The sequence below is a fragment of the Mus caroli genome, chromosome 5, assembly GCF_900094665.2.
Source record: "Mus caroli chromosome 5, CAROLI_EIJ_v1.1, whole genome shotgun sequence".
In the NCBI taxonomy this organism is placed as follows: domain Eukaryota; kingdom Metazoa; phylum Chordata; class Mammalia; order Rodentia; family Muridae; genus Mus; species Mus caroli.
In genome coordinates, this window is record NC_034574.1 from 108080235 (window position 1) to 108107693 (window position 27459).

General features: G+C 50.6%; 2 protein-coding genes across 3 annotated transcripts in view; both read right to left on the bottom strand.

Moving 5' to 3' along the window:
* Positions 1–795: 795 nt before the first annotated feature.
* Mlec (malectin) lies at positions 796–15777 on the bottom strand. Its single transcript, XM_021162262.1, has 5 exons — positions 15410–15777; positions 8600–8778; positions 7993–8169; positions 7854–7911; positions 796–5966 (listed from the first exon to the last, which is right to left on the bottom strand). The coding sequence occupies exons 1-5, from the start codon at positions 15639–15641 to the stop codon at positions 5737–5739; spliced, it is 876 nt and encodes a 291-aa protein (XP_021017921.1). The 5' UTR covers positions 15642–15777; the 3' UTR covers positions 796–5736.
* Positions 15778–26326: 10549 nt separating this feature from the next.
* The window catches only part of Cabp1 (calcium binding protein 1), a 26871-nt gene continuing 25738 nt past the window's right edge, over positions 26327–27459 (bottom strand). For both annotated transcript variants that reach the window (XM_021163062.1, XM_021163063.2), the window contains one exon: positions 26327–26780. In XM_021163062.1, the coding sequence (XP_021018721.1) occupies positions 26755–26780 (26 nt within the window). In that variant the 3' untranslated portion in view covers positions 26327–26754. The remainder of the gene's footprint in view (positions 26781–27459) is intronic.

The following is a 27459-nucleotide window of genomic DNA, read 5'->3' on the forward strand; positions in this document are numbered from 1 at the left end:
CTTTGTAGACCAGGCTGGCCTCGAACTCAGAAATCCACCTGCCTCTGCCTCCCGAGTGCTGGGATTAAAGGCGTGCGCCACCACGCCCGGCAAGAGAAATATTCTATGGCTTCGCTTGCAGGTCGCCTCTCAGTAGAGGGTAGAGGACACAAAGACATAGCTGGAGGCCTAGTGTGCCTCTGAACAGAGTCAAGGCTGGGCATTCCAATCATATCCAAATAACACACAGACTTGATTATTTCTGGAGTGCTGGCTGAAGTGGTCAGGCCAAGATTGAGGAGGAAGTGTGTACCCGTTTGTGACTGGACAACAGGTGACAACCATTCCTGTGGGAACGCTGGTTCTCTCCTTCCCCTTAGCTTGGTAGCAAGGACCTTTACACGTTGAGCCATCTTGCCAGCCCCAAGGGAGACAAGAATGTCATGTCATTAGTCCTCCATGGCCTCTCTTCCCTCCCCTTCTCCTACATTGGTGTCTACTATTATTGGGGGGGGGGTAGGGTGGGGACACATTTACTTATCTGTTGGGGAGGGGAGGTGCCACAGCATGTGTCAGCACTTTCTCCACGCTCTGGGGGTCAAGCTCAGGCTTTGATCAGTTTTGGTGGCAGCTGAGCCACCTCCCTGGTCTTTCTTAGTGGTGGGGGTGGGGAGTCCAGACTGACAGTTTAACTGAGTACTTAATTGGATGTGGTCTTCAATTCCTGATCCTCCCAACCGTTGGAATGACAAGTGAGTGCCACTGCAGCCAGCTCACCATCTCTCTCTGTGGGTTCAATTCACTCTCAACACGGAGTATCACTGCAAATTGTTTATTAAAACACAAAGCAATGGACAGTGAAAAACATCCTCATTTTTTACTTTTTGGTGGGAGTGGGGTGGGGCATGAAAGGGGTAGAGATGGATGGAGACAGCCCAGAAGGAACAACAGCTCTACCTACTCCTGCTGCTGCCTTGGCCAGCCAGGTTCAAGGTCCCTCCTACACCTTGCCACACTGCTGTAAAAGCACGGTGTGGCCTTGCAGGGAAAGATAAGAGCTACAGAGGCTAAGGACTTGATGTCTGTTCTCCAGTACTGGATGCCACAAGCAGCCAAGTTCAATACTGAGAGACAGGGTTGGTTTCCTCACAAGCCGGGCTGGGCCAACCATGGTTGAAGAGGCTGCCCTGAGCTTAGGATGGACAGCCATTCTATCCCTGGGAACTCTGTGAAAAGGCAATGCTCCTCACCGCCAACCAAGGAACTAATCCAGGGTCAAATTTCTTTTCATTCCCTGGACCATGGCACACCAGGAAAGAGAAGAGCCAAGAATGTCTCTTTTCCTAGGTTTGCCACGACATCTCTCCTTGCCAAGTCTCCCCTCCCACCTGGCACCTCAACTGTTTCCTGACAGTCGTCCTCTGAAAGGAGGACGGAAAGCACACTTCGGTTTGTTGTTGTTTTCCCTCATACTGAAAGAAAGCACTGAGCTCAAAATAGAGGTGAGGATGGAGTTCTGCTTCTCCCGATGCTATGTGCTCCCATCACGCACGACTGCCTGGATGCGAGCGTGCCAAGGCCTCCTCTGCCAACTTCCGCAGGCACTACTGTCTCCCTGGCTGCCAGCACAATCCTGGCCCCTTGCTTTTACACTCCCGAGAGAAGCCCATCCCAAGAGATGCACTCTGTTCTTTTCCTGCCAATCTGATCAGTCCCCAGATCTGCTCTTATCAAGACGATCTGGCCACCTAGGACAACGACACAAAAGCAGCCCGAGAAAGACAGAGTGGATCGGCAGCAGCCATCTGCATCCAGAGAAAGCGACCTCCCTGGGCAGCTGACCACCAGTGCCATGCCAATCGTCTATCCTTGCCCCTCTCCTGTGTCGGGGAAGCCCAACACAGATAGTTTTAGATAAAGCTGGAAGATAAAGCTGCCCTGAGCTCTCTGGTGTAAGCAGTAAGGCTTCTTTGCAATTTTCTTAGCACTCTTTGATCCATAATTACATCTTCCCTATAAGAGAGGCCGAGCTCTTCTGCAATCTCTGAGCAGATCCTGCGTGTCTGCGGTTTGTCGGTGTAGCCTCTGTCAGTCTTACCTCAAGAGTCACCTTCCTCAGAGGCCACAGCAGGAGGCCTAAAGTCACCTCCCTAGTTTTGCCTTTTTAACAGCAGGAGCATCAGTTGGTCTCTCGTTTGAGAGTGCTCACATGCTCTGCTAGGTCTTTATAGTCACGGAGAAGAGTCACATGTGGTGGCCACAATGCCATTAAGGTTCCTCTAGGCAAGAAGACACTTGTATTATGTCAGAGTAGGCCAGCAAGGAGCGGGGTGGATAGGGAAACAGCCCACAGTGAGGACCATCAGACCCCTGCCCAGACCTGGATCTAGAGGGGACGCCCACCTGACTCAGAGCAGGAGAAAAAAAGGCACTGTGCTGCCGGGGTGGGTTGGTCCCCAGTTCCCAGGGAGGAGAGAGAACCTGCCGACTCCCTGCTGACTCCTCCCTCGACTCCGAAAGCTGAGCAGTCTCTAAGAGAGAGGGCTCTGTGCGCGAAGAGAAGGGGGCACTGTGGCTGATTCTCAGCTCCTTAGCTAAGACTCTAGACCAGGGCCAGGCCCTTCCCAGGAGAGGCAGGAATGAGACGAGGAGGAGAAATTCCCTAAAACAGAAGCTTCTCAACAAAACCAAAGTCAAACCAGAGCCGGGACCTGCTCCAGGCACAGAGCGGTCAGCGCTGCCCGCTCACCGAGGCGAGGTGCGTGCGGGGTACCCTGGGATCTCCCACTCAGCAAGAGCAGGAGAAAAGGTCACACGCTTCATCAACAGGCATCTGAAGGCTGCCTTTCAAAGGGCCTGATCTGTGGGTGTCCAGTGAGCAGCCCCTCCTCAGGACTGCAGACTTTCCAAACAATAGATTTAATGGTTTCGGGACATGAATCCCACAGATCGTTTCTTGGCACAATGTTTATGAGAGTTTGAATAAGACCTAAAGCAATGCAGTCAGAGGCCAGCTGGCCCCTGCCTGACCTAAACCACACTGGACCTGCAGACTCGACCCAGCTGTCCTTGCTTGCTCCTCCCAAAACATCAACAGAAGCACACTCTGCTCTGCTCTTGTACCTTTCTCTCTAGCAGCTGGACCCGTGGGCTCTAACATCCTGGGTCAGGGTACAGCTCAAACAGAAAACCCGGCCTCTCCTGGCCCACTCCCTGACTGGCACCACCCACAGCTCCCAATCCCAGGCAACTCCTTGTTCTAGCTCAAAACACAGCGGGGAACAAACAGTGCAAAAAGCAACACGAACAATGGAGTGATTCTTGACATACACAATACAAAAATAAAAATAAAGCATGCCCCACCCAGCCCCTTTAACCCAAACCTCACGTACCTACATCATCTTGGAGGGAGGGGAAAGCTTTCAGGTTCAACGTCAAACAGCTCATTAGCTGGGCAGGCTTGGCTTAGGGAATCCACCCCAGCCTCCGCCACACTCCTTCCCTTCTGCTTCCTCTTCCCTTTTAGTTTTTATTAGCTACAGAAAGATGTTCCTTCCGCTCAGACACAACTAGAGAGGAAAGCACCCGTCCCTATCCCTCCGGGAAGGGGTGGGCTTGGAAACAGAGGCAGAAGCTGAGCCGCTTGGCTTACAGTACCATTAGGAAATGGCCCAGGAGTCAGGGTTTCCTTCTGAGAAGGACTGAGTCACCAAAGGGGTGAGCTGGGTGAGAAAGCAGAACCCCTCCTTCCTCAGAGACCCAGGCAGACAAGGTGACATGGAGGCAGCTACTCTCCCTCACCTCGTTTAATGTGCTGACAGTGGCCCATAGCTTTGTAAATAGGAATGGACCGGGAACCAGAAGCCGGATTAGTCAGGATGTCTGCTGCCCTAGGCAGGCGGTTCCCGAGACCAGGGTAGTAAGTACCTCAGCGTCCTGTAGAAGCAGGACCTTTGCAAGTGCAACTTCAGGCCACAGCCATGCAGCTGCCACCTCAGTACCCTAGGGCTAGCCTAAGTCACAGAGAACACAGAAGACAGTTCTCAAATGACCAAGTGCTGGCCTGGAGTCACCATTAGGAGCCAGTCAAGACATGGCCCAAGAGCTACTTACTGTGTCACACAGCTCAGATATCTGATAAGGCAAACTTAAAATTCAAACACATTCAGAAATAAGGGCCTGGCCTGAGACTCACACGGCTCCAACTCAAGCTGAAGCAAAGCTGCTGCTTCTGACATAGAAAATCCCTTTTATTGCAGCTGGGCTGCCCCTCACTGTGTCTTAACTGACACACAGATGAAGGTGACCAAAAGGAAGATGGGGGACACGGAAACTTCATCCCCCTACAGAGGTGTTTACTGGGAATCTGAGACAGACACTTTGATGCTAAAGTTAGACATTCAGAGCCTCCAGAACTACGGCTGACTAGGAGTCTTTGAGTCCCATGTATTTGGATGGAACTTAACTGCTACTTGGATAGGGGAGGGAGGGCAGTAGAGCCTACTATTATCATCAATGAGAAACACAGCTGGGCTGCTGCAGCCAGTCTCAGTTCTTTGGGGTGACTCTAGGCATAAGCCTAAACTAGCTGAAAGAGGACAGAAGACACAGGGACAGATGGACATCAGATTCTGGACATTCTAAACAGTGGTCAGTCACTTAGCAGGGCTCAAGTCTCTGAGGTTGCTAACATAAGCCTTTTCTAATCCAAAGACCAGAAGAGACTTTTAAGGTCAAGTGTTCTGTTGCTGCAGGCTGGAAAGCATCCCTGTCCCCTGGCAGCAAGACCCTATGGAGGGGCCAGTAAGAGTTGCTGGCTCAGGAATTCAGGGAGGGAGGTACCAACAAGGTGAGGTGGTAGAGGGTCAGACACCCCAGCAGAGACCACTCCAATCTCCTGTCTCCTACCCAGTTTTGACAATAACTTAGCTCTATGGTTAAGAAGTAAGAAATTTCAAATGAACCAGATTAAGAGAAAAATCAAGAAGAAATCAAGTCCTCAACAGGCACTAAAATCAAAACAATTTGTTGTAGTAACAAGCTGTTGGTGATTTGAGGACCTGACATACACTAGTCGTCTTGGATACCAGACAGTCCTCTAACTGGCACACATCAGGATGAGAGATGACAATGAAGATACATCAACAGATTAACCCAGACAGGCTTCCCAGGAAGGAAGCGCTGACTTTCTCTTCCACGCCTTTGTCTTTACCGTCCCACTTATCTACCTGCACACACACACTTGGAATACCATGACTGCTGGAATCACATCTGGACAGAAACTCAGAACCCACCCAACCCCAGGGTGGTCTTTCCAGGTTACGTGACGTTTTCCTGCTGTTTGTTAACGTCTAACCTAAAACCCAGGAACTGTGACTGCTCTGAGTTCAGAGTCCTCCCTACTAGGTATATAATGAGGATCCTCGGAGAGGAAGGATCCTCTCCCTAAGTACCCCAGAGAAAAGAGAGCTGGGTGGGGCCAGCTAGGCAGAGCAGGACTGAGCACTCTGCAACCAGTATTGGTGGGGTGACCCCACTCACTCTGCTGTTCTTATCTCTTTCTGTGTGTATGTGTGTCTGTGTGTCTGTGTGAGCACGTGTGTGTGTGTGTGTGTGTGTGTGTGTGTGTGTGTGTGTGTGTGCGTGCACTGTTTGATTTGTTTTCTCTTTTCCTAAACACTGTAAAGAATACAGAAACCAACGTGTCTGGTTTCTCGAGCACTCCCTCCACCCTGCTGAGGATGGCCATTTGTCCTCTCACAAGCGGCAGAGGCAGAAGAGGGTTGGAATGAACACTCCGAAGGCCACCAGGATAGGGAACATGAGGCTGCTGTTGTCCGAGGCATAGGGGTTAGGTGTGCGGGGGCCTGACTGCACCCTGTTCTTGTTGGTCTGTCTTTTGAGATTAGACCCCTCATCATATTCTTCCTCCTCCTCCTCCTCTTCTTTCTTTTCCAATCCTGGATGAGGCTGCAGCTTTGGTACATCTAATAGAAAAAAAGAAAAACCCTTTAAGTACACTAAGACCCAGAGTATTTACATGAGAACATTCAGAGCCGTAAATGGGCCACACTAGAGAGACCTCTGTCATCTGGCCAAGTCCATAGGGAGGGGTAGAAATGATCTCTAACCTAAACAGCAGGACACAGGAACAGTAGTCAGATTCAGGTTTTACCTAAAAAGTAATACAGGGCCTTCCCCAAAGGAAGGTTATCTCTCCTTCCTGACTCACTTCTTCAAAGCTCCGAGAGGCCCACAATAGGCAGGGACAGCGATCTGACAGTTAAAACTTATTTCAAGCCGGGCGTGGTGGCGCACGCCTTTAATCCCAGCACTCGGGAGGCAGAGGCAGGCGGATTTCTGAGTTCGAGGCCAGCCTGGTCTACAAAGTGAGTGCCAGGACAGCCAGGGCTACACAGAGAAACCCTGTCTCGAAAAACCAAAAAAAAAAAAAAAAAAAAAAAAAAAAAAAAAAAAAAAACTTATTTCAAAGTCTTCGTCTTCCTTCTGATACAGATACTGAAGGCTGCCCTACCAGGCTCTGGTTCCCAGCCTCACCACACCTCTGTCCCAACTCCTAAGGAACCCAAGCAGAGCCTGGTGTACAATGTCACCTTCCTAGAAGATCCATGTCAGCACTGGGCGGGAGGGAAGGTGTTAGGACAAGAGGATGGGCAGAAGGTATAGCCCCATGCTTGAGAGCACTGGCTGCTCTTCCTCTTGGAAGACCTAGGCTTGATCCCCAGCACCGACCCGGTGGCTTACAGCCACCATGGCATAACCGCAGTTCCAGTTTCTCTTCTGAGTTCTGAGAACACTACACATGTGGTGCATACACAACCCACACACTAACACACTTGCACAAGTACATGCATACAGACAAAATACTTATACACATAAAATAAGTCTAAAAAAATTAAAGATATGACTTTCTATGTATTCAAGACAAGATGGGAAATAGCACAGAGAGAAGATGGAGGAGAAAACCCAGTAGGATACCAAGTTTTCCCTGCAAAAATCAGCTGGGAGGCTGCAGCGGAGCAATCTAAACCCTGAGCAATCGATGACCGCGGCTGAACTCCAAGGTCAAGGAGCTGCACCTGCCCAAACCCACAGGGACTCTTAGTTTTGTCTTTTTCTCCAAAGGACTAGAGCCCAAACCACAAATGGAACTTAAGACATATTTCAGGTAATTCTAGTACACTTACTGTGCATGCGTGTGTGCGTACGTGTGTGCCCATGCATGCACACAAGCATGGTGGAGGTCAGAGGACAAGTTGTGGGATCAGTTCTCTCTGTCTATCATGTGGTTCCTGGGGTCATATTCAGGTCATCGGTCTTAGCAGCAGAGGTGACTTTCCTGCCAGTCCTCAGGTAATTCTAACTGAGTGAGATAACAGGGAAGGAACCCCAAAAGGAGCCATCACTAATCCCAACTCATAGAGCAGTTTCCACTTTGTCCCAGAGGCAGGGTGTGGGGGTGCACACCTTTACTGCCCGCACTAGGGAGACTGAGGCAGGAGAATCTCTGTGAGTCAAGGACAACAGCTTGGTCTACACAGTGAGTTCCAGGACAGCCAGGACTAGAGACACTCGATCTCAAGAGGAGAAAAAAACAAAAAACAAAAAACAGATTTTGTCAAAGACTGACTGCTGATTAAACAGTAACAGGCAGGGATGAACACAGAGCTGACTTTAACCCTTTGTGGCCAGCACCATGTGACACTTTGTCCCTGTATGTTTGACTGGGAGTTCCCTATGATGTGGCTTTAAATATTTCCCAAACAATGACCAGCTGGATTATCTATAGCAAGCACTCCGCAAGCTTAGCCTTCAGCACAAGTCACGGAGCAGAAGGTAAAATCCCAACTCACCGTCTACTGTCCCGGCCAGGATGTAGAGCGCACAGACTTTGGGATTGTCATAGTACCCCTAGAAAAGGGAAGGCACAGTCAGGCCGCGGGCAGCACATCTTCTCCTCCCTCCCACGGGAGGAGGCCCAGCCACTGTTACCTTGACAAACTCGATGTAGAGCTTCCCTGTGAAGGTGGACACCTCCCCCTGCACACTCAACTTCCCCTTCCTGATGCTCATCGGGATGATTTCATCGTGGGCTGTGCTGTGCCCGACACGGTCAAAGATGTCCAAGTCCTTCACCACCACATGGCCATTCAACCGGACATCAAACACCTTCCCAGAGTAAAAGACAAGACACTGTTAACTCCACCAGCTTCAGATCCCTCAAGACATCAGACATGTACCTGCTGGGGCTTCATAACTTAAGTTATGGCTCTGGACATATTCCAAGGTGACTGTAGTCCTCCACCAGAGCCAACACAGCCACGGCCCTTGGCTGCCAAGGTTTCATACTGGCCTTACAGGGAGAAAGCAGACAGACTGAACTAGGGACGCCAGCGCAGGGGACAAGCTGCTGAGAGTCGGGGAAGGAAGTGAACAGGAGGTTCCTAAAAGGACTCAAGACAGGTACAGCCAATGGGCAGGGGAAGGACGCTTCTCCAGGGTGGGAGGATCCTCATGGTTTCTACACTGGCTTCAGAGTACTGAACTGTTCAAAAGAACAGTGTGCTACTGGCCAACCAGGAACCTCAACACCCCTCACCTTCTGCTGAGACTGTGCAAAGTAGACCTCAGCAAACTTCAACACCAGCACATAGTCGCCCTCCTCCTTGACAGGTACTTCGTAGCCAAAGGTTTCTTCATTGTACCGCTCTGTCTGATACAAGATCTGGTCCTCCGGGGTGGAGCGCAGGATCGGCAGTTTCATGCCATAATCTGAGGCTAAGGAAAACACAAAGAGAAGGCACATCAGAGGCAGGATGAGGAAGAGTGGAGACCAGGCAGAGGCATTGCCAGGGCAACGCTCTAGTAACTCTCCCAGCAGAAGGGGCCACTCCCTCTGCATCTGGTTCTAAAGAGAGTTCACACAAAGACAAGAATCAGATAGCTGCTGACATGGAAGAGAAACATCAAAGAAACCCAACAGGAGTCACGTCAGCAGAACTTTACATTTAGTTCCTGGGCATGCTGGGAAAGGTTGGGAGGGAGTGAGGAGTCTAGTCCTTGACCTAACGGGAATGAGGTGCTGCAGAGCTCATCAAGGAGAGCCGCAGGGAAAACCTCCTGAGACCAGGGACCACCAGCAACTCTCCTCAGTTCTAATGGGTTTTCTGTCTAAAGCGACCTGGCTATCTGTCAGGGAAGCGCTCTTACTCTTACGTTTACTACATTACTCACGACAAAGAATAAACTGGCTGGACCTTTTTGTTGTTTTTCAAAAATTTTATTCAAAAAGTTCCCAAGCTGGCAAAGAAAAACAGGCTCGTAAAAGAGGGGACGGTGTTCTCCAACTTCCTCCAGCTGCAACTATCTTACATGACTGAGTTCACCTCCGCTGCCCTTTTCACCACCGCCTCACTCGATTAAACCAACCGGAGAAATGTTCTACCCAGGCTCCGCTCAGTAGCCACTCGGTGCAGCTCCTACTGACACAAGACGAAAGCACTGCACAGTGGCGGGGACAGCGTGAGGAGCACAGCACCCTGCATAAGAATCCGCCTTCATTAGACCAACTGGCTTAAGAGCACCCTCTGCTCTTCCAGACATCCTGAGTTCAATTCCCAGCAACCGTATGATGGCTCACAACCATCTGTAATGAGATCTAACGCCCTCTTCTGGTGTGTCTGACAGCTACAGTGTACTCACACACATAAAATAAATAAATCTTAAAAAAACAAAAACAAAAAAAAAAACAGAGAAATCCTCTACAGCCCCCAGTCTTCTTGGTAACAAGCTGTAAATGTGCCCCCCCCCCCAAAAAAACCAAACAAACACTAAACTCCGGTCTTTCCAAAGATATACCACCCTCCAGTCCCAGGCAATGAATACTCATGCGTCCTGACAAAAACTATTGGGCTCTCTTAGCACACACATAATGAGGCTTAAAATCTCCCCTTCCCCCAACTGCTTTCTCAACTCGAACTGAAGATTTTAAGCCTCCCTTCCCCCTGAAGATACCTGACACCTGGATCCTGTGGCAGACGGGCAGATCAGCCATGACCACACCACCCTGAACATGTCTGAGCTCATCTGACTCACTCCCAAGAACACAGCCCTAGAGCTCTGTCCTCCAGATCACCATTATTTCAAAGAAAAGGACCCGACAAAAGGTGAAAGATGAACTAAAAGTTCCAGTGGCTAAGGTCAAGCCCTCAGAAAAATAAACATAACTGTTAACAGTTCCTGTAAGTGACATTAGCCTTGTGATCAGTTGCACAGAGGAGACAATGGGGCAGGAAACTCACTGTAGTTTTGTCTTCAGACTCTCCTCCCTGTTATCTCCTCAGGAAATCAAAGACACATGGCTTCCAAAGGATGTGGGGCTGACACGCTCTCGCTCCTTCCCAAACTCAAAGGCTGCTCAGGACACACACACCTATGCAACCTGAAAGGCTATTTCTCCTCCAACTGAGTGCTAAGAATTCCCTTCTCCCAGGAGGGCAGAGACGCGCAAATCTGGAACATTAGCTAGATGTCGTTTATTGTTCGATCCACAGAAAATGTTGTGCGTGTGTGGACCCCACCCCCATCCCCTCACTGAGAAGAAAACTTGAGAAACCAGAAGCAGTGTTGTCTGCAGCAGCCTCAGCCCCACAGTTCAGAAAACTGCCAAGTGAGCGAGACTTAAACAATCTGGGATTCACTTTAAGCCCAAGTGGCTGTCCTAAGAGACCTGCCACAAAGTCCCAGGAGACGGAGTAGCAAAAAGGATTTTCCTTCCCTCACTAGCCTTTACACACAAACAGCTAAGCAGGTTTCTTTAACATAGAATGAGTGGACAGTCAGCGCACTGCTGAAGCCGGCACAGCACAGCTCACTTAACCAGAAGGAAGGAGGCCACAGGGCCTACATTCTATCTCCTCCTAGGGCAGCCAGGCTCACTGGAAAATTCAACCCAGCTCGGAGTAAGACAGGCCTGGATTCGAATCCTGACCCTGTCATCTACTAAGTAAGTGATGCTGAATAACTAGTTGTTTCTTTTAGGTCCTCAACTGCAGTATGGGGTCATCACCCATCCACAGAACTGCAGAGGCGGTGAGCCACCTGGAAAAATCTTAGCAGATCGTCCCACATGGAGACAGACAAAAGATAAACATGTAGAAATGCCCACTGGGCAGAGACACAGGCAGTAAGCACTAAAGAAAATACCTCTGCTCTGGGAGTTAGAAACTGGGTAGCCGTGCCAGCAACAGCAGGCAGGCAGGGCAGACAGAGTGCTAGGAGCTGCAAGTCAGCCTGCACTACAGAGCTAGCTTCAGGCAAGCAGGGCTGCACAGTGAGTTCCTGTCTAAATACATACATACATACATACATACATACATACATACATATGAAAACAGATTAAAAGGAGGCAAGGAAATGAATTAGAAAGCTGTAGCTGAAGAGAAAATCTGGAACCAGCAGGAACACGTGGGTAGGACCCACCATAAAGTGCCAAGTACACCTGTGATCCCAGCACTCAGGAGGCTGAGGCAGGAGGGTTCCACAAATTCAAGGCCAGTCTGGACTAGAATGAAGCCTGCTTAAAAACAAATAAATGAATTGCTTCCTCTAGGCCCTCTGACCACTAGATTTTTTTTTTTTCTCAATCATTTTGTTAGTTTGTTTGTTTTCGAGTCAGGGTTTCTCTGTGTAGCCCTGGGTGTCCTGGAACTCACTCTGTAGACCAGGCTGGCCTCGAACTCAGAAATCCGCCTGCCTCTGCCTCCCAAGTGCTGGGATTAAAGGTGTGTGCCACCACTGTCCAGCTTCTCAATCATTTCTTTTTCAAGAGAGGTTAGTTTCTAATAAATTATAATGAACAATGGGGTCAAGGAACCTATGACCTAAATCATCTACCAGTACTTGGGAGGGCTCTCAGAAGAAGCGTTGCCACTAATAGGAAACAACACAGGAATAGAACTCTACACAAACCTCCAGGCCATAAGCAAACCATGGCTCTCCCACCCCCCCTTCTCCCTCACTCTCTCTACCAGGCTCTTAGCTCCTCAAGGCTAAATTCTTCCTTAGCCAAATGGCAGCCTCCAATGGGGTCCACTTTAGGGCTAAACAGTAAGTCACTTGACCGGCTCAGGTCTCCAGACAACACCTCTCCCCTCTGGACACACACTCTGACCTACTTTTAATTTCATGTAAAAGGCCATCAAGCAGGGAAGAAAAAAAAAAAAAAGACAAGGCCCTCATGCCATAAATTCTAGAGTGAATCTCCTTAGGAAAGGAAGGAGTGTCCCCCAAAGCCAAGCCAAGTCCTCTGTGACCCTGACATATAACATATAAAATGGCAGGGTCAGGTCACGTCACCACAGGGACCAAGTCAAGAACCTGGAAAGCCAGGCCCGGCCCAAGCCTGTGATCCCAGCACTTGGGAGGTGAAGGCAGGATAATCAAGAGTTTAAGGTCATCCTAAAGCTACATGGTAAGTTTGGGGCTAACCTGGGCAACCTGAAACCTTGTCTCAAAACAAACCAGCAAGAGCAAAGCCACACACACCCAGAACTCATGCTGGGCCACAGCACTTTCCACAGCAGTACATCTGTCTGTTGAACTGAGGCACACAGATATAAAATGCCTTTTCCAGGCTGTGACCATTAGCGATCCCAAGGCAGAAACGGAGTCAATACACATGTTATCAAGTGTTGTTAGAAGCATAAGCCACTGGGTACCCCAGGCCACTCAGTCACAAGAATGCTGAACTTACAAAGAAGGCAGAGAAATGGCAGGCAAGTTCAGAATCAGGCCAAACCCTTAGAAAATGTCCTCAGCACACATGCTGCAAACAGTATCACAGCCATGTGGGAAAAGAAATGAAGCACAGCCCTCCAGCAATCAGCATAAATAGCTGCATGAGACAAGGGTCTCCAAATAAGGGGCACACCCTGATCCCGAGAAGGCAAGGCAGCCTGAACAGCTGCTCTTCCCTGGGCAGGGCCGACGCCTCAGCACAGAACAAACTAGAAAGCTGACTGCTCAGTGGACGCTTAAACGTATCTGGGGCCCAGACCCAATGCCAGGGAGCACTACCTCAGGGACTTAGTAAGTACCAACATCCGCCGGCCCACGCCGCAGCACTATATACCCAACTCTTCTTTCTCTCCATGCCTTCGTGCCGGCCACACCCAGACAAGCAGACAGTCTGGGGCAGGGGACCTTCCTTTCTACGTTGCCCCAAATACTAGTGTCCAAAATCGGATTCCACGATGAAAGAGTCTGGCAGATCTCACACACTGTGTATTTGCTACAATTACCCAGCCCAACCCCAACCCCTGACACACACACACACACACACACACGAGTGTTCTGGCCCCTAGGAAACTACAATCCAAGGACGAGAGAGCCTAGCTGGCTACCGACCAGGCCAAAACTAAACCACCTGCACCAGCAACCTAAAAGCAGAGTATGGGAATAAGAGGACTAAAGATGGCAGTCTTAGTTTCATCCTCTGTACTGGGGACCTAAAAGGAGGACAATGGAACCAGTGTATAGCTGGGTATCTGAATGAAGAAACCAGCTGTACACTGCCCTCACCACCATTATCTCAAGAGACAAAGTCCACCAACTGTGCGGTTTCCTCAGGAGCTCCTTCCTCTCTGCCCACAAGCATGAAGAAAGAGGAACACCAGCAACAGAGGCAGTAACGACCTGCTGTTACAAAGTCTGGCTTTGGCTGCCACGACCTGGAGCCCTGACTCAGCGGAATCCAGATTCCTGGGACCTGCATGCCAGGTCTAAATGCATTCCAGGACACAGAACTTCAGAGAACAGCCCCATGTGCCAAGACCCTTACATGTATAAAAGCAAAGAATTCTGGTTTCTTTTGTGAAACAAGCTCTCACAATGTAGCCCTGGATCTCCTTAGATAAACCAGACTGGCTTTCATCAATCAGGGATCCTCCTGCCTCTGCCTTGACGGTGCTGAGATTATAGGTGTGTGCCACAACATCCAGATAAGACACACACAATATAACTATCGCAACACAGAAACTGGAAGTTGAAACCTTCAGTAAAGTTAAAAGAACCACACACAAACACTGAAAAAAAGATTTCCTGTTGTCTACAAAGGCAGCCTCTGCACAGAGCATATAGCATCAATCTTCCAGAACATGAAACAAGAAAAACCTTTTCAAAAAAACTTTTCAAACAGTTTTGTGTAGTGTTCTGCCTGCATGTATGTCTCTCTGTGCACACGTGTGCCTGGTGACTATGGATGTCAGAAAGCAGTGCTGGATCCCTGGGAAATGGAGTTATGGACAATCCTGAGCTATCATCTGGGTGCTGGGAATCAAACTTGGGTTCTCTGAGAACAATTGGCACTCTTAACCGCCGAGCCAGCTCTTCAGTCCCCGACTTTCCTTCTAAACCTGTTTTTCAATCCTACTTATAGAAGAATCTAGAGCAGTTTTCTCCAAAGAATGGATTGGGGGGTGTGGGGAGGTAACCTATAACAGAAGTGCCTAGGGCAGAGACCCGAGTCCCAGCTAGTTAAGTAAAAGAAAAAAGTTTGTCTACTGTGTCTAGAGACCGCCCAGGAACCTGTATTTTTAACCATCTGTTCTCAAAAATTCTCATTTGGCCGTTGTGAACCTGTATTTTTAACCATCTGCCCTCAAAATTCTCATTTGGCCGTTGTGAACTGTGAAACTCTGTAAAACCCACTTTCCTCCTAAGCTGGGATCATATGTCTTACGATCACCCGGGGGTCACACTCAAACCTTACACAGGTTGACCTGATGGGCAGGATGGGCTGCGATATACCGACACCCGTCGGGTGACTTTGACTTTTAAGCATACAAATTCCAAAGGAGGGGAGGGGAGGGGTGCCACAGTCAAACTTTCCCGGACTATTCCCCCTTCGAAGATTCCCTGCCAGTCTGGCGAAGAATCAAGCCTCAGTCCCGGGCTTGGAAGGGGCACGGAAAACGGCGGGTGATCTGTAGGGTGGGCAAAGCATCTCCTGGAAACCGTCGCGATGGATGGCAGAGCAGCGGAGTCGATGACCTCCAACCTGCGAGGCCTCCAGGCGCCAGGCAAAAGGCCACCCTTGCCTTTTACATTCCCAGCTTGGGTGGGATGAGGGGCTGGGGCAACGTAAAATGAGAAAGGGTCTAAATATAAACTTCTCGCCAACTCTATGCCTCGATGGCTCTTGGTAGCTTCCAGTCAGGGCTAGGCCCTGGGTCCTGGCCAGGTCCCTGAAGGGTGGGGGGTTGGGGGGCTGGGGGTGGGTTCACTGCAGAGAGAAACTTCGCTCCAAGGCTGTGGTCTCCCGGCTGGAGAGGAAGGGGTTCGAGGCCCGCAGCTGCGCCCTGCTCCCAGGCCGCGGATCCCCCCAAGGCTCGGCCGGAGGGGCTCTCACCTCGGCCCACCCGGCCTTCCAGAGGGTCCTTGCGGAAATGGATCCCGTGCACGTCCACATGCGCCTCGCCGCCCGCGTTCACTGCCCAGATGACGCTCTCCGGCAGTCCGGCCCCGGCGGCGCCGACCACGCCGAGCCCCGGACCCCGGAGCTTCGGCCCCAGCAGCAGCAGCAACAGCAGCAGCCGGAGAAGCGCCACAGCGGTTCCCTCGGCTCTCCGGGGCCTCAGCATGGCGGCCACCACGGCGGGGGCAGCCCCTGCCGACCCTCGTCCTCGGCCGGCCACCCCCAACTCAGGAGAGCAGCGTGGCGGACCGTTCTGCCTCGGCAACCCGGGACATGTCGCTCTCAGGGCCTCCTCCTCCTCCTCCTCCTCCTCCGCCTTGGGGCGCCGCCTCCCACCTCGGGAGCAACCTACCCCGCCGCCCAGCCCTCAGCCCGGAGCGCCTCAGCCAATCAGAGGGCGGCCCTCATGAATTACCCACCACCCTGCCGAGAGCGGCCGCGCCATTGGCTGTTGCGTCCGGGGAGGGGCGTGGCCACGCCTAGGCTCCGGCCCAACCACGGGGCACGAGAAGGAGCGCGCGCCGAGGGAGGGAGTTCGGTTGAAGCGGCGGTTCCATGCGGAAGTGGCGGGTGCAGCGCCCAGGCCGCCCCGGAATCCCACAGCCGACTGGGAAAGGTGGCCTGGGCCGGGGAAGGTTTAGAGAAGGGCGCAATGACACGTCGCCAACACTTCCGGTGCTCTAGAGCTGGGGACCGAGTCAGCTCAGAAGGGGGCGTTGCCGTCTTTTCCATCCCTCCTCCTTCAACTCAGAAGGCAAGAGCCTAGGCTCTTGCAAGCCGAGCGATGGTTTGTCCCCGTGTGGAGCATCGGGGCCCGTCTCTCCCTGGAATGCCATGTGAACAGGTGGCGAGTCCAGCGAGGACACGGTCCCCGCCGTCACCCCTTAGCAGGCGCGTGGTGTGTGGTAGCGTCCAGGAGGCCGTCCAATCAGAATGCTCCAACGCAGCGGAAACGCGTGGCTATTAGGGGGAGGGGGCTCCAGGATGCCTGCGTCTCCATGGCGACGGTCCCTGGCGGGCCTGGAAACCTGAGTGGCGCTAGGGGCTTCCTCCTTCTCCTTCTCCTCCTCCTCCTCCTCCTGCTGGGGACCATTGGCACGACCCGAGCTCCCTGCTTTGGCATTTCACCCAGCGCTCTTCTGCGTTATTGTCCATGCCCTTGGGTATCTGCCTCAACTCCTATTTTTCCGACCCAGCCAAGCGGGGGAAGTGGAATCATTTGTTCCATAAGTACTTACCCTGTCCATACAGATAATGCGGACAAAACATGGAAAGCCCTGTTGAATTTGATTTTCGAGGTTCAGAAAAAGGAACATAAAACAACTCTAGGCGCGCTGACGCCAGGTGACACGTGCTTGTATTCTCAGAGGTTAAAGCAGGATGATTACCAGGAGTTTTAAAAGGCCAGCTTGAGCTCAAAGAGTGCGATCCTGTCTCTATAACAATAAATAGGAGGCTGGAAAGATGGCTCAGCGTCTAGAGCTCTAGCTGCTTTGGCAGAGAACATGGGTTTTACCCCCAGTCTCCATAAGGCTGATAAGGATGGGGGGGGGGGGGCGCAAAGGCCAGGCGGTCGTGGCGCACGCCTTTAATCCCAGCATTTGGGAGGTAGATGCAGGCGGATTTCTGAGTTCGAGGCCAGCCTGGTCTACAAAGTGAGTTCCAGGACAACCAGGGCTATACAGAGAAAAACTTTAAAAAAAAAAAAGGGTCGCAGTCTTCTGACCTTCATTGTGTGTCCCTGACACGTAGACATACAGGTATTAAAGCCCCTGCTTGGGACTGCCAAGACCCAGGTCAAAGTTTTCTCTAAATCCGCAACACACTCAGGACAGGTGACCTTCATAGAGTGACAGGAGCTACAGTCTGGGGCTGAGCCCGAGATGGGCTCCGTTCCCCTCTCAGTGGCTTCCCAGTTCTATCATCCATTAGAGCTTTGAGCCTTTGCTGATCCAAACACCATCCATCCACTCAGAAAATTCTCTCCCTAGCCCTGCACCTCTCTCCTCTTGGAAAACCAGGGTTGAGCTGAGCATGGTTCCTTCCTACCCCGGAGGAGCATCCCCAGACTTTGACTCTGTCTCTTGCTAAGCTGTCCAGACTGGCCTCAAATTTGGGATCCTCCTGCCTCAGCTTTCCGAGTAGCTAAAACAGCAGGCTGGTGCTACCATGCCCAGCGAAAACAATATGCTTGTCGTGCAACACGGAAGAGAACTTGGGGGAAAAAAAAAAAGATCATACACCCATCCAAAAGCCAAGCTTAGGACTGTAGCCAAGACAGGGCCCTGACAGCAGGTTCTCAACAGCCATCCGTTCCCACACATCTGAATCTCATATCCACCTCAGAAAGCTGAAAAACAGGAAATGTTCCCCCTGTTTATGGATGAGAAACTTAAAAAGTTGAAGAAGGTTAAGTAATCTGTGTAGAACCGCACAACAGTATTCAGCTTCCAACCCACGTGTCCCGTGAGGCTGGCTACCTATGAGTGAGACCATATTTGATGCAAAAGAAAAGTGTCTCTTATGTTACCCGGGTAAAGGAATTCACCTCTCTGTGCCTCAGTTTGCCCCTCTCCAATACAAAATATTTGTACATATGCCCTAAGACTGTGAGACATAAAAGAGATAAATTTTAAGGGAAGAGAATTAAAAAAAAAAAAAAAAAAGCTTTTGGAAAAGTCATTTATTTGTAAGCAGAGGGTATGGGGGAGGCACATAGGTACACGCCACAGCTTGGCTGTGGAGGTCAGAGGACAACACAAGTTCATGAGTTTCATCATCACCTTGGGTCGTCAGGCTCGGCGGCAAGTGCTTGTACACCCTAGGCTGTCTTACTGCCTCTTCTTTTTGTTTTAGTTTTAGATGAAGCCAGGCCAGATGAACTCAGGAAGTCTGTAGCTGAGGACAGCAGTCAGTCCCTGTGCCTGCTGGGCTACCTTGCCAGCCCAAGAGCATTATGTGACTGTGGAGCACATGACTAAATGTCAATAAATAAGTCTTAGTGTTTGGGGGTCACCGAGACTTGGATTCAAAGGCTGATTCTACTTCTTAGAGCTATGTGGAACTTGGGGAGCCCTTTCTCCCCTCGGAGCCCACAGCTTCCTCATCTGATAGATGTAATTAGAATACCCACATGTAGGACTCTCAGAATCCCTTAGCAGAGGGCCTGGCTCATAGATGGTGTTTAGTACACAGTAGCTATTAATCATACAAGAAGAAGTAATTATAACATGTCATGCTGGCAATCTAATAGTAGGAAAGGTCCTGGTGAACACCCCAGGCTAACGAGTTAGGGAAAAACCCTTCTACCCCAGGGAGGGAAAAGCCAACAGGAACCTGAGTTCAAAAGTGGAAAAGCAGAAAGCAGCTGTTCCTGAGTCCCCAGAGGCAACTTCACCTTGACCCACAAACCCGAAAAGAGGCGTGTCTTCCGGTCGAGATAAGAATCCCAAGAACAAAGCATGCTATTAATTAAGCGCAGTCTATTTTAAGTTAGTGGCATAATTTCCCGCCCGAAGGATAAGCTCACAATAAAAGCTCAAGAGGGAAAACACAGAAGGTTGGGGGGTGGGGGCTCTTTGCCTCCCGCCTGGATGCAAAGGTGGGTGGTCTGCTCCCAAAGCCAAGTTTCTTCACCTAGGTTCTCTTCAAGCCAGCGGGATCAGAGCCACCCAGAGAGGCTGAGGACCTGCCCATGGCACCTCAGCTTCCAGTCAGTGGGAAACTACCTGGGTCTTCAGCAGCAGCAGAAAGGAGGCTGGGCTGGCCGCCCTCTGCTGCCCTGCAGAGGATAGAACTCACAGAAGAGGCTGATGGGCCAGTGTGACTAGGGATGGGAACAGAGAAGGCTTGCATCTGCCTGGCCTTGGGCAAGTGGCTTCCCACCGTGCCTGATTTTCCTCTTCTGAGAAGTTAATTATCTCTAAGCTCACCACAGACTTCTGATAACCGATTTTAACTGTGTTAACTGATAAGAATGCATTGGATTTTTTTTTTTTTTTTTAAAGAAAGGATCCTAACTCCAGCACTTGGGAGGCAGAAGCAGGTGAATTTCTGAGTTCGAGGCCAGCCTGGTCTACAGAGTGAGTTCCAGGACAGCCAGGACTACACAGAGAAACCCTGTCTTGAAAAAAAAAAAAAGAAAAAAGAAAGAGAGAGAGAAAGAAAAAGAAATGTATCCCAGGCTGAGCTCAACTTGTTCTGCAGTTGAGGGTGACTTTGAACTCCTGCCTTTCACCTCTGGAGTGCTGGAACTGCAGACACACTCCACCACAGTCAGTTTCCAGAGTGCTGGGGATAGGACCCAGGGCTTTGTGAGTGTGAGGAAAATACCTCAGCCTACCTAGCTGGGTCGGTGCACCCAGCACAGAGGGCAAGCTTGCTTGCTTTTTTTTTTTTTTTTTTTTTTTGTACTTGGGGGCAGGGTCTTGCCTGCAGCCCAGGCTGGCCTGGAACCTGTGACCTCCTGTCTCACAGCCTCCTACATGCTGAGATCAGAGGAGTTTGCTGTCACCTGTTCCTGTACCACAGGACACTCCCGTTAGGAGAGCTTAAAGCTGTGCTGTGGGCTTCAGTCCTTCTAAGATAAGAGGGAGACCTTTAAGCCTAGCTCAAAGAAAATCTCAAGCAGAGAGAACTATATGTGTAAAGGTTTTGAGCCACACTCTCTAAGCACCATGCACGGGCTCGCTCTTTCTTTCTTTCTTTCTTTCTTTCTTTCCTTTTTTTCTTTATTTCTTTTTGAGAGACAGGATCTCACTATAAAGCCTTGGCTGGCCTTGAACTCACAGAGATCTGCCTGCCTCTGCCTCCCTAATGGCCCTTCCTTCCTTCCGTATGCATAACTGTAGGTACATCATGTCTGCCTGATGCCTTCAAAAATCAGAAGAGGGTGTTGGATCCCCTGCAACCGGGGTTACAGACGGTTATGAGCCCTTATGTGGGTGCCAGATACTCAACCCAGGCCCTGTAGAAGAGCAGTAAGTGCTCTTAACTGTGGAGTCATCTGTCCAGCCCCTAAAGGAGCTAGTTCCTTGTAACTGCCCACCCATAAGCTGAGTATGGCTAATGATCACGAATGAGGCTAAAAGAAGGCCTATTAGTTCTCCTGGCATAGCTGTGACCAAAATGCCAGATGGAGTAACGCCAAGTAGAAAGGGTATATAGTCTGGCTCGTGGTGATGGGATTTAGCCATGGTTGCTTAGCCCCACAAATTTTGGGAAACCATCATAGTTTAGGGAACCCTGTGGTGGAAGCAGGAAGCAGAGAAAAAGAATACAGAATGGACTATGCGCCCCCCCCCCGCGCCCCCCCCCCCGCCCCCTACTGAACTACTTCCTATTGCCCTGCCTCCAATTCCCATCACTTCCAGAAGAAGGGCTGCCAGCAGGCAGGACCAAGTGTTGTATCCTGTGGGGAGCATTTTCTATTTCAACCCAAACTCAGAACCCGGTCCTCATTCTACAAGCGATAGTAGGTCGGAAGCAGGATCAGGTGACAGACACCTCCGCAAGGAGTGCGGGGACAGCGCGCGTGTGCAATCTGAACCTGCCCGGCACCTTGCAGGACCCTGAGGTATGAACTATTTCCAGACATTTGAGCCAGAGCCCAGATTTGAGTGAAGATGAGTTGGTCGCTGCCAACGGGAGGTTCCTGTGCGGGTGTTAATCCCACTGGGGCTGGAGAGATGGGTCAATGGTGAAGAGTTCTCGAGGCTCTTGCAGAGAGTTTTGGTCCTCAGCACCCAGGACAAACTCGCAGACAACTCCCAACCCACTGACTCCAGCTCCAGGGGATCTGATGCCCTCTCCTGGCCCTTGTGGGCACAGCACTCACAACATGCCCAGACACCCACCCACACCCTCACCACACCCCCACGCATGCGTGCATGTACACACATATATATATAATTTTGGGGTGGGGGGGTGGGGGTTCGAGACAGGGTTTTTCTGTATAGCCCTGGCTGTCCTGGAACTCACTCTGTAGACCAGGCTGGCCTCAAACTAGAAATTGACCTGCCTCTACCTCCCAAATGTTGGGATTAAAGGCATGTGCCACCACTGCCCTGCTATAATTTTTAAAATTTAAAAGTCGGGGCTGCAGAGGGTGGTTAAGACCTGCTCTTGCAAGGTCTTTGGGTTCGCTTCCCAGCATCCACAACCCTCTATAATTCCAGTCTCAGGGGATCCAACACCATCTTCTGGCCTCTGACAGTGCCAAGCATGCACGTGCTACTCATATGCACACGGGCAGGCAAAGATTCATACGCATAAAATAAAATCTTTTTTAAAGATTTTTTATTTATTATATGTAAATACACTGTAGCTGTCTTCAGATACACCAGAAGAGAACATCAGATCTCATTATGGATGAGCCATCATGTGGTTGCTGGGATTTGAACTCACAACCTTCAGAAAAGCAGTCGGCACTCTTTTTTTTTTTTAAAGATTTATTTATTTTATGTATATGAGTACACAGTTTAGTTGTACAGATGGTTGTGAGCCTTCATATGATTGTAGGGAATTGAACTTAGGACCTCTGCTTGCTCTGGTCAACCCCACTTGCTCCGGCCAAAGATTTATTTATTAGTATAAGTTCACTGTCGCTGTCTTCAAACACACCAGAAGAGGGTATCAGATCTCATTATGGGTGGTTGTGAGCCACCATGTGGTTGCTGGGATTTGAACTCAGTACCTTTGGAAGAGCAGTCGGTGCTCTTACCCACTGAACCATCTCACCAGCCCTGCAGTCGGCACTCTTAAACACTGAGACATCTCTCCAGCCCAAATAAAATCTTTTTTAAAGGATAATAAATCTTGGGGGCTGGAGAGGTGACTTGGCAGTTAAGAGCACTGACTGATATTCCAAAGGTCCTGAGTTCAATTCCCAGCAACCACATGGTGACTCACAATCATCTGTAATGGAATCCAATGCCCTTTTCTGATGTGTCTGAAGACAGTGACAGTGTACTCATATAAATAAAATAAATCTTGAAGAAGGAGGAGGAGAAGAAGAAGAAGAGGAAGAGGAAGACGAAAAAGAGGAAGAAACCTTTCAAAGTGAATTTCATGACTGTCTTTCCCATCCTTTTTTTAAAAAGAGGTTATTTATTTTATGTACATGAGTACATTATAGCTGTCTTCAGACACACCAGCAGAGGGCATCAGATCCCATTACAGATGGTTGTGAGCCACCATGTGGTTAGTGGGAATTGAACTGAGGACCTCTGGAAGAGCAGTTGGTGCTCTTAACCACTGAGCCATCTCTCCAGCCCTTTCCCATCCTTTTTTCTGCAACAGGAAATCACACTGAGGCAAGAAGACTCTCCGGAGAAGGCAAACATAACAGGAGGTACAGCATTAATAGTGAACACTGACAGAGGCCACCGGGTGTACTTACAGGCACAATCCCAAGGACGTCCTGTATACATCTTCCCCCAGTACCCACGGGATAAGCTTCAGGACTTGCCGCTCCTGTCATAGAATTCATGAAACCGCAAGATCCCCGCGGAAAACGACAACGGTTGCCCACATAACCTACGGACTTTTCCTAAGAATTTTCAGTTTTTTGGTTTTTTTTTTTGTTTTTTGTTTTTTCCAGCTTTGTGTATGTGTCTCCGTGTTGGTTTGTGCTCGTGAGTTCAGTGTCTGTGGAGGCCAGCAGGGGGCACCAGATCTCGCGGAGCTGCAATTACAGGCAGTTGCGAGCCGTTTGTGGAATCTGAACTCAGGTCTTTTAGAAGGACAGTACCGACTCTTAATTACTAAGCAAGCCATCTCTTCAGCTCCTACATCTTTGTTTTAGTTATATTTTTAACCTGTGGTGGTGGTGGTGATGGTGGTGTGTGTGTGTGCGTGTGTGCGTGTGTGCGTGTGTGTGTGTGTGTGTGTGTGTGTGTGTGTGTGTGTGTGTGATTATGTAGCTTAGGCTGCCCTCCAATTCACAACCCTCCCTCCCTTCTTCATTTCCTGAGTGCTGGGATTATTGGCGTGTGCCACTAGGCCCAGCTCTAAGGTGACACTTGGAGCTGCCCCACAAGGGGTATTAGAGGAGTGCCCTGGGTAGCAGAAGGAGCCCTTGCCTGGGGAAATGCATCTTGGTTCTAGAAGTCATGGAATTCTAATCCTTAAAATATCCAGGTGGGTGGGAGGAGCCAAAGTGCAAGGGCGGAGCTAAAATGCAAGGGCAGGGCTTAAAGTGCAAGGGAGGGGCTAAAGTACAAGGGCAGAGCTAAAATGCAAGGGAGGAGCCAAAATGCAAAGGAGGAGCTAAGATCCAAGGAGAAACTACATTGCAAAGGCGGAGCTAAGATGCAAGGGCAGGGCTAAAGTGCAAGGGCAGAGCTAAGATGTAAAAGTGGAGCTAAGGCGCAAGGGCGTAGCTAAGATGCAAGGGAGGGGCCCCAGGTTTCAGAGAAGAGACCTACCCCTGGCTTCTTGCCTAAGTACTCAAAAGTCCTTTCAGCAGGACCGGACTGTTTTCTCTAGTCCCTTTGTCACAGCTGCTGTGTTTATGATTTTAAGAGAACACACACTAGACATGGAGCCCTCCTAGCTCACTGTGTGCTCCTCTCTCTCCTTGGCCGGTTTCTGGAGGGCTCCCCCTGCCTGCTCACGGAGCTGTCTACAGAGGCCCTTTCTCTTCAAATCGCCCCACAAAGCCATTACATTTCTGAAACGCACTGATCTGGAGTCCCTGGGCAGAGTTAAGCCAGTACAGGAGAACTGTAGGCCTGCCGAGTGAGGCGCGGAGCCAAGGGCTTAGTGTCAGAATTGGATTATTAGAATTTGGAGCTCCCAGCCCTGCTGGCCTCTGGGACGTGGAGATTACCCAGGCGTGTCTGGCTGGGGGCCCACGGGCCTTGCCACGTTTCCTGCCAGGTCTAAGAACAAGTGTCCTCCCTCAACTGTGACACCTGGGGGAACAGAGTGCCCTCTCCCTCCCTCCCTCTCCCCACTCTCTCCTTTAGCCCTCCCTCCTGCCTCAGGTGCCTGGAAGCACACCTGTATCTACCTGGCTGGAACTTACCGTGGAGTTCGGAGGCCCGTGGTCAGCATCGGAATCTTCTGAGATTTGGTTAAGGATGGAAAATGACGGCCCTAACCCCTAGGATGGCATCAGAATCAGGGGTGGATTCCAAAGGGGTGACAGTGAGTCCTCAGGTAGGCTGGTGAGCTGGCTCATTGGGTGAAGGCTCTTGCTGCCAACCCTAACAACCTGAGGGCCAGGAACCACGTGGTAGAAAAAGAGAGCTGACTCTCAAACGCCATCCTCTGGCCTTCCTGCACACACCCACAGGCATGCACACGAGATAAATAAACACGTGTAACTAAAAAAGCCCTTGCCATGAGTCTTTAACGTGCTGAAAGAGGGAAATAAAGACTTGCAGGATTCTAGCTATCCCCACATGTCTGCCCAAGTATGCTCCAAGCCTGTCCAAGATCCCAAACAACTCCCAAACATCTCCTCTAAGATCCTTCAACCTGTCAGTTGTGGACACTAAACCCACTGATTACAGTGGCTTTCTTTTGCCAGGTCGCAAAAGTCCGTGGCACTCTGCAAATGACAGAAGCCAATGGCGCCCGCATTGTAGACTTCCTTCATTATACACAGGAAACAGGTTCCAAGAGGGCACACACTGGCGCACGACTACCCAGAGTCATACAGTAAACAAACCCAAGGCCTAACTGCCAACAGAGCGGCTGCCTGTCAGATCATCACACACAGTGGAGTTTCCTCCAGGGCAAAGCCCTTGACACCACTTCCTCTCACCTCCCTGGGGCTGGCCAGGCCTCTTCATGCCCTGCTTCCTGTCTGTGCAGGGACTGCTTCCGGTCTGCTTTCCTCCATGCAGGGTCGCGCTCTGTAATCAGCTCTGAATGTGTTTCCAGCATGTCTGTATCCCTGACCAGCCTGGAGTCTCCTGGCACTCAGGAGGAGGTACGGCCCCTGCTAGGTGCTTCCTTCCCCAGTACACACCTCCTCCTCAGACCACCTTGTCTCTCCTGCCCTCTGTGTTAGAAGGAAATAAGGGCAATCTATGGCAGAACACTTGCTTGATCCTCTCCACCGCATAACCAGGTGCCATTTTGCACTTATGTAACACCAGCCCTCCTGAGGTAGGGGCCTGTGTGTGAAGAATCAGAGAGTTAAGGTCAAAGCTGGAGAGAAGGCTCATAGGCTAAGAGCACTGGCTGCTCTTCCAGAGGACGTAGGTTCAATTCCTAGCACCCACATGGCAGCTTATAAATTATCTGGTAGCTCCAGTAACAGGGGACCCAGTGCCTCTTCTGGTCCCGTGAGCACCAGGAATGTACACGGTGCAGAGTCATACACACAGGCAAAATGCCTGTCCTCAGAAATAATAATAGTAGCAATAATAATAATCATAATAATAGTGAAGTTCAGTGTTATTCATGGCTTGGTGAGAGGCCAGCTAGAGATTCAGCCAAGAAACAAAGAACCGGATCTTACTGGAAGCAGCTGCCCAGCTCAATTGCCAGAGCAGTCTCCTTCTTAGAAGAGGCCACGTTTCTAGGGTGGTGGGCCTTTGATCACAGCACCCAGGAGGCAGAGGCAGGTGGATCTCTGAGTTTGAAATCAGCCTGGTCTGCAGAGCAAATTCCGGGACAGTCAAGGCTATGCAGAGAACCCTTATCTCGAAAACCCACCCACCCCCACCCGCAAAGATGCCATATTTCCAGCCTACGTAATATACAAGGGCAGAAGTCTCTGGGTAAAGAATACTCAGTCAATGTATGTGGCATGTAAGAAAACCACCCTGGTCTGGGAGTGCAGGAGGTTCTGGGGAAAGGTGAATATCTGGCACAAAGCAAGGACCATCCTCTCTGTCATTCTCGGTTTTTTTTTTTATTGGTTCTGAGATCAAAGGGCTAGGCGAGCTGGGACAGGCATCAGGAGGGCGCTGAGAGGCTCTGCCCTGGGGCACACATGCTGTGTGGGGTCTGCTGGTGGGCTCCCTGGCCCACCCAGCCAGCAGCGGCTGGGCACATGGCACTTGGCGCCTTGCATGTCCTCTACCGGCTTGGCACTGTGGCCTCCTCGCCGGCGGGCGCCCCCTTTTTCCAGTTGCAAGAGTTGTGAGTCTTTCACAGTGCGGAGGGGTGGGGGGTCCGGGGTGGGCACCTCCCCAGGGTGCAGGCAGGCCCCATCCGCCAGTACATCCTGGGCTCTCTGCAGCTACTGCGGGGGTGAGGCGAGCTCAGCTCTTCTCCCCGCCTGTGGGAGTTGACAGACCTGGAGGAGCCCCTCGGAGGCCTCAGCGAGACATCATCCGGACAAACTCTGGGAGGGGACAGGAGCGGGCGGAGAGAGTGGCAGTCAGAGCCAGCAAAGGACATTGGGGCTGGGCCCCTCCTCATCACCCCTGCTTCGAGGCTGCGCTGTACCCCACCTCCATGCTCCATCTCTGTAAGGAAGCTCTGGGGGCTTCTGGTCTGCAAGTCTGACCCATGCAGACATCCCCGCAGCTCCTCCCCAGTGGGTGGCCTCACAGTGCTCCCCACGTCTGATCCAGCCTGATATTTCCAGCACAGCCCCCTGGGTATATCACAGTTTTATGGGTTTTTGTTTGGTTGGTTGAGTTTTTGTTTGTTTGTGTGTGTGTATTTTGTTTTTTTAATCCATTCGCTTACAGAGGAACATCTTGGCTGTGTCCAGGTTTTGGCAACTGTTAATAAAGCAGCCACAAATATCCATATTCAGGCTTCTATGCTGATATACACCTTCAACTCACTGGGATAAATATCCCCTCCTTTATTTTTATTTTTTAAGGAGACTTTATTTATTTATTTATTTATTTATTTATTTATTTATTTAATGAATGTGAGTACACTGTTGATCTCTTCAGACACAGCAGAAGAGGGCATCAGATCCCATTACAGATGGTTGGGAGCCACCATGTGGCTACTGGGAATTGAACTCAGGACCTCTGGAAGAGCAGTCAGTGCTTTTTTTTTTTTTT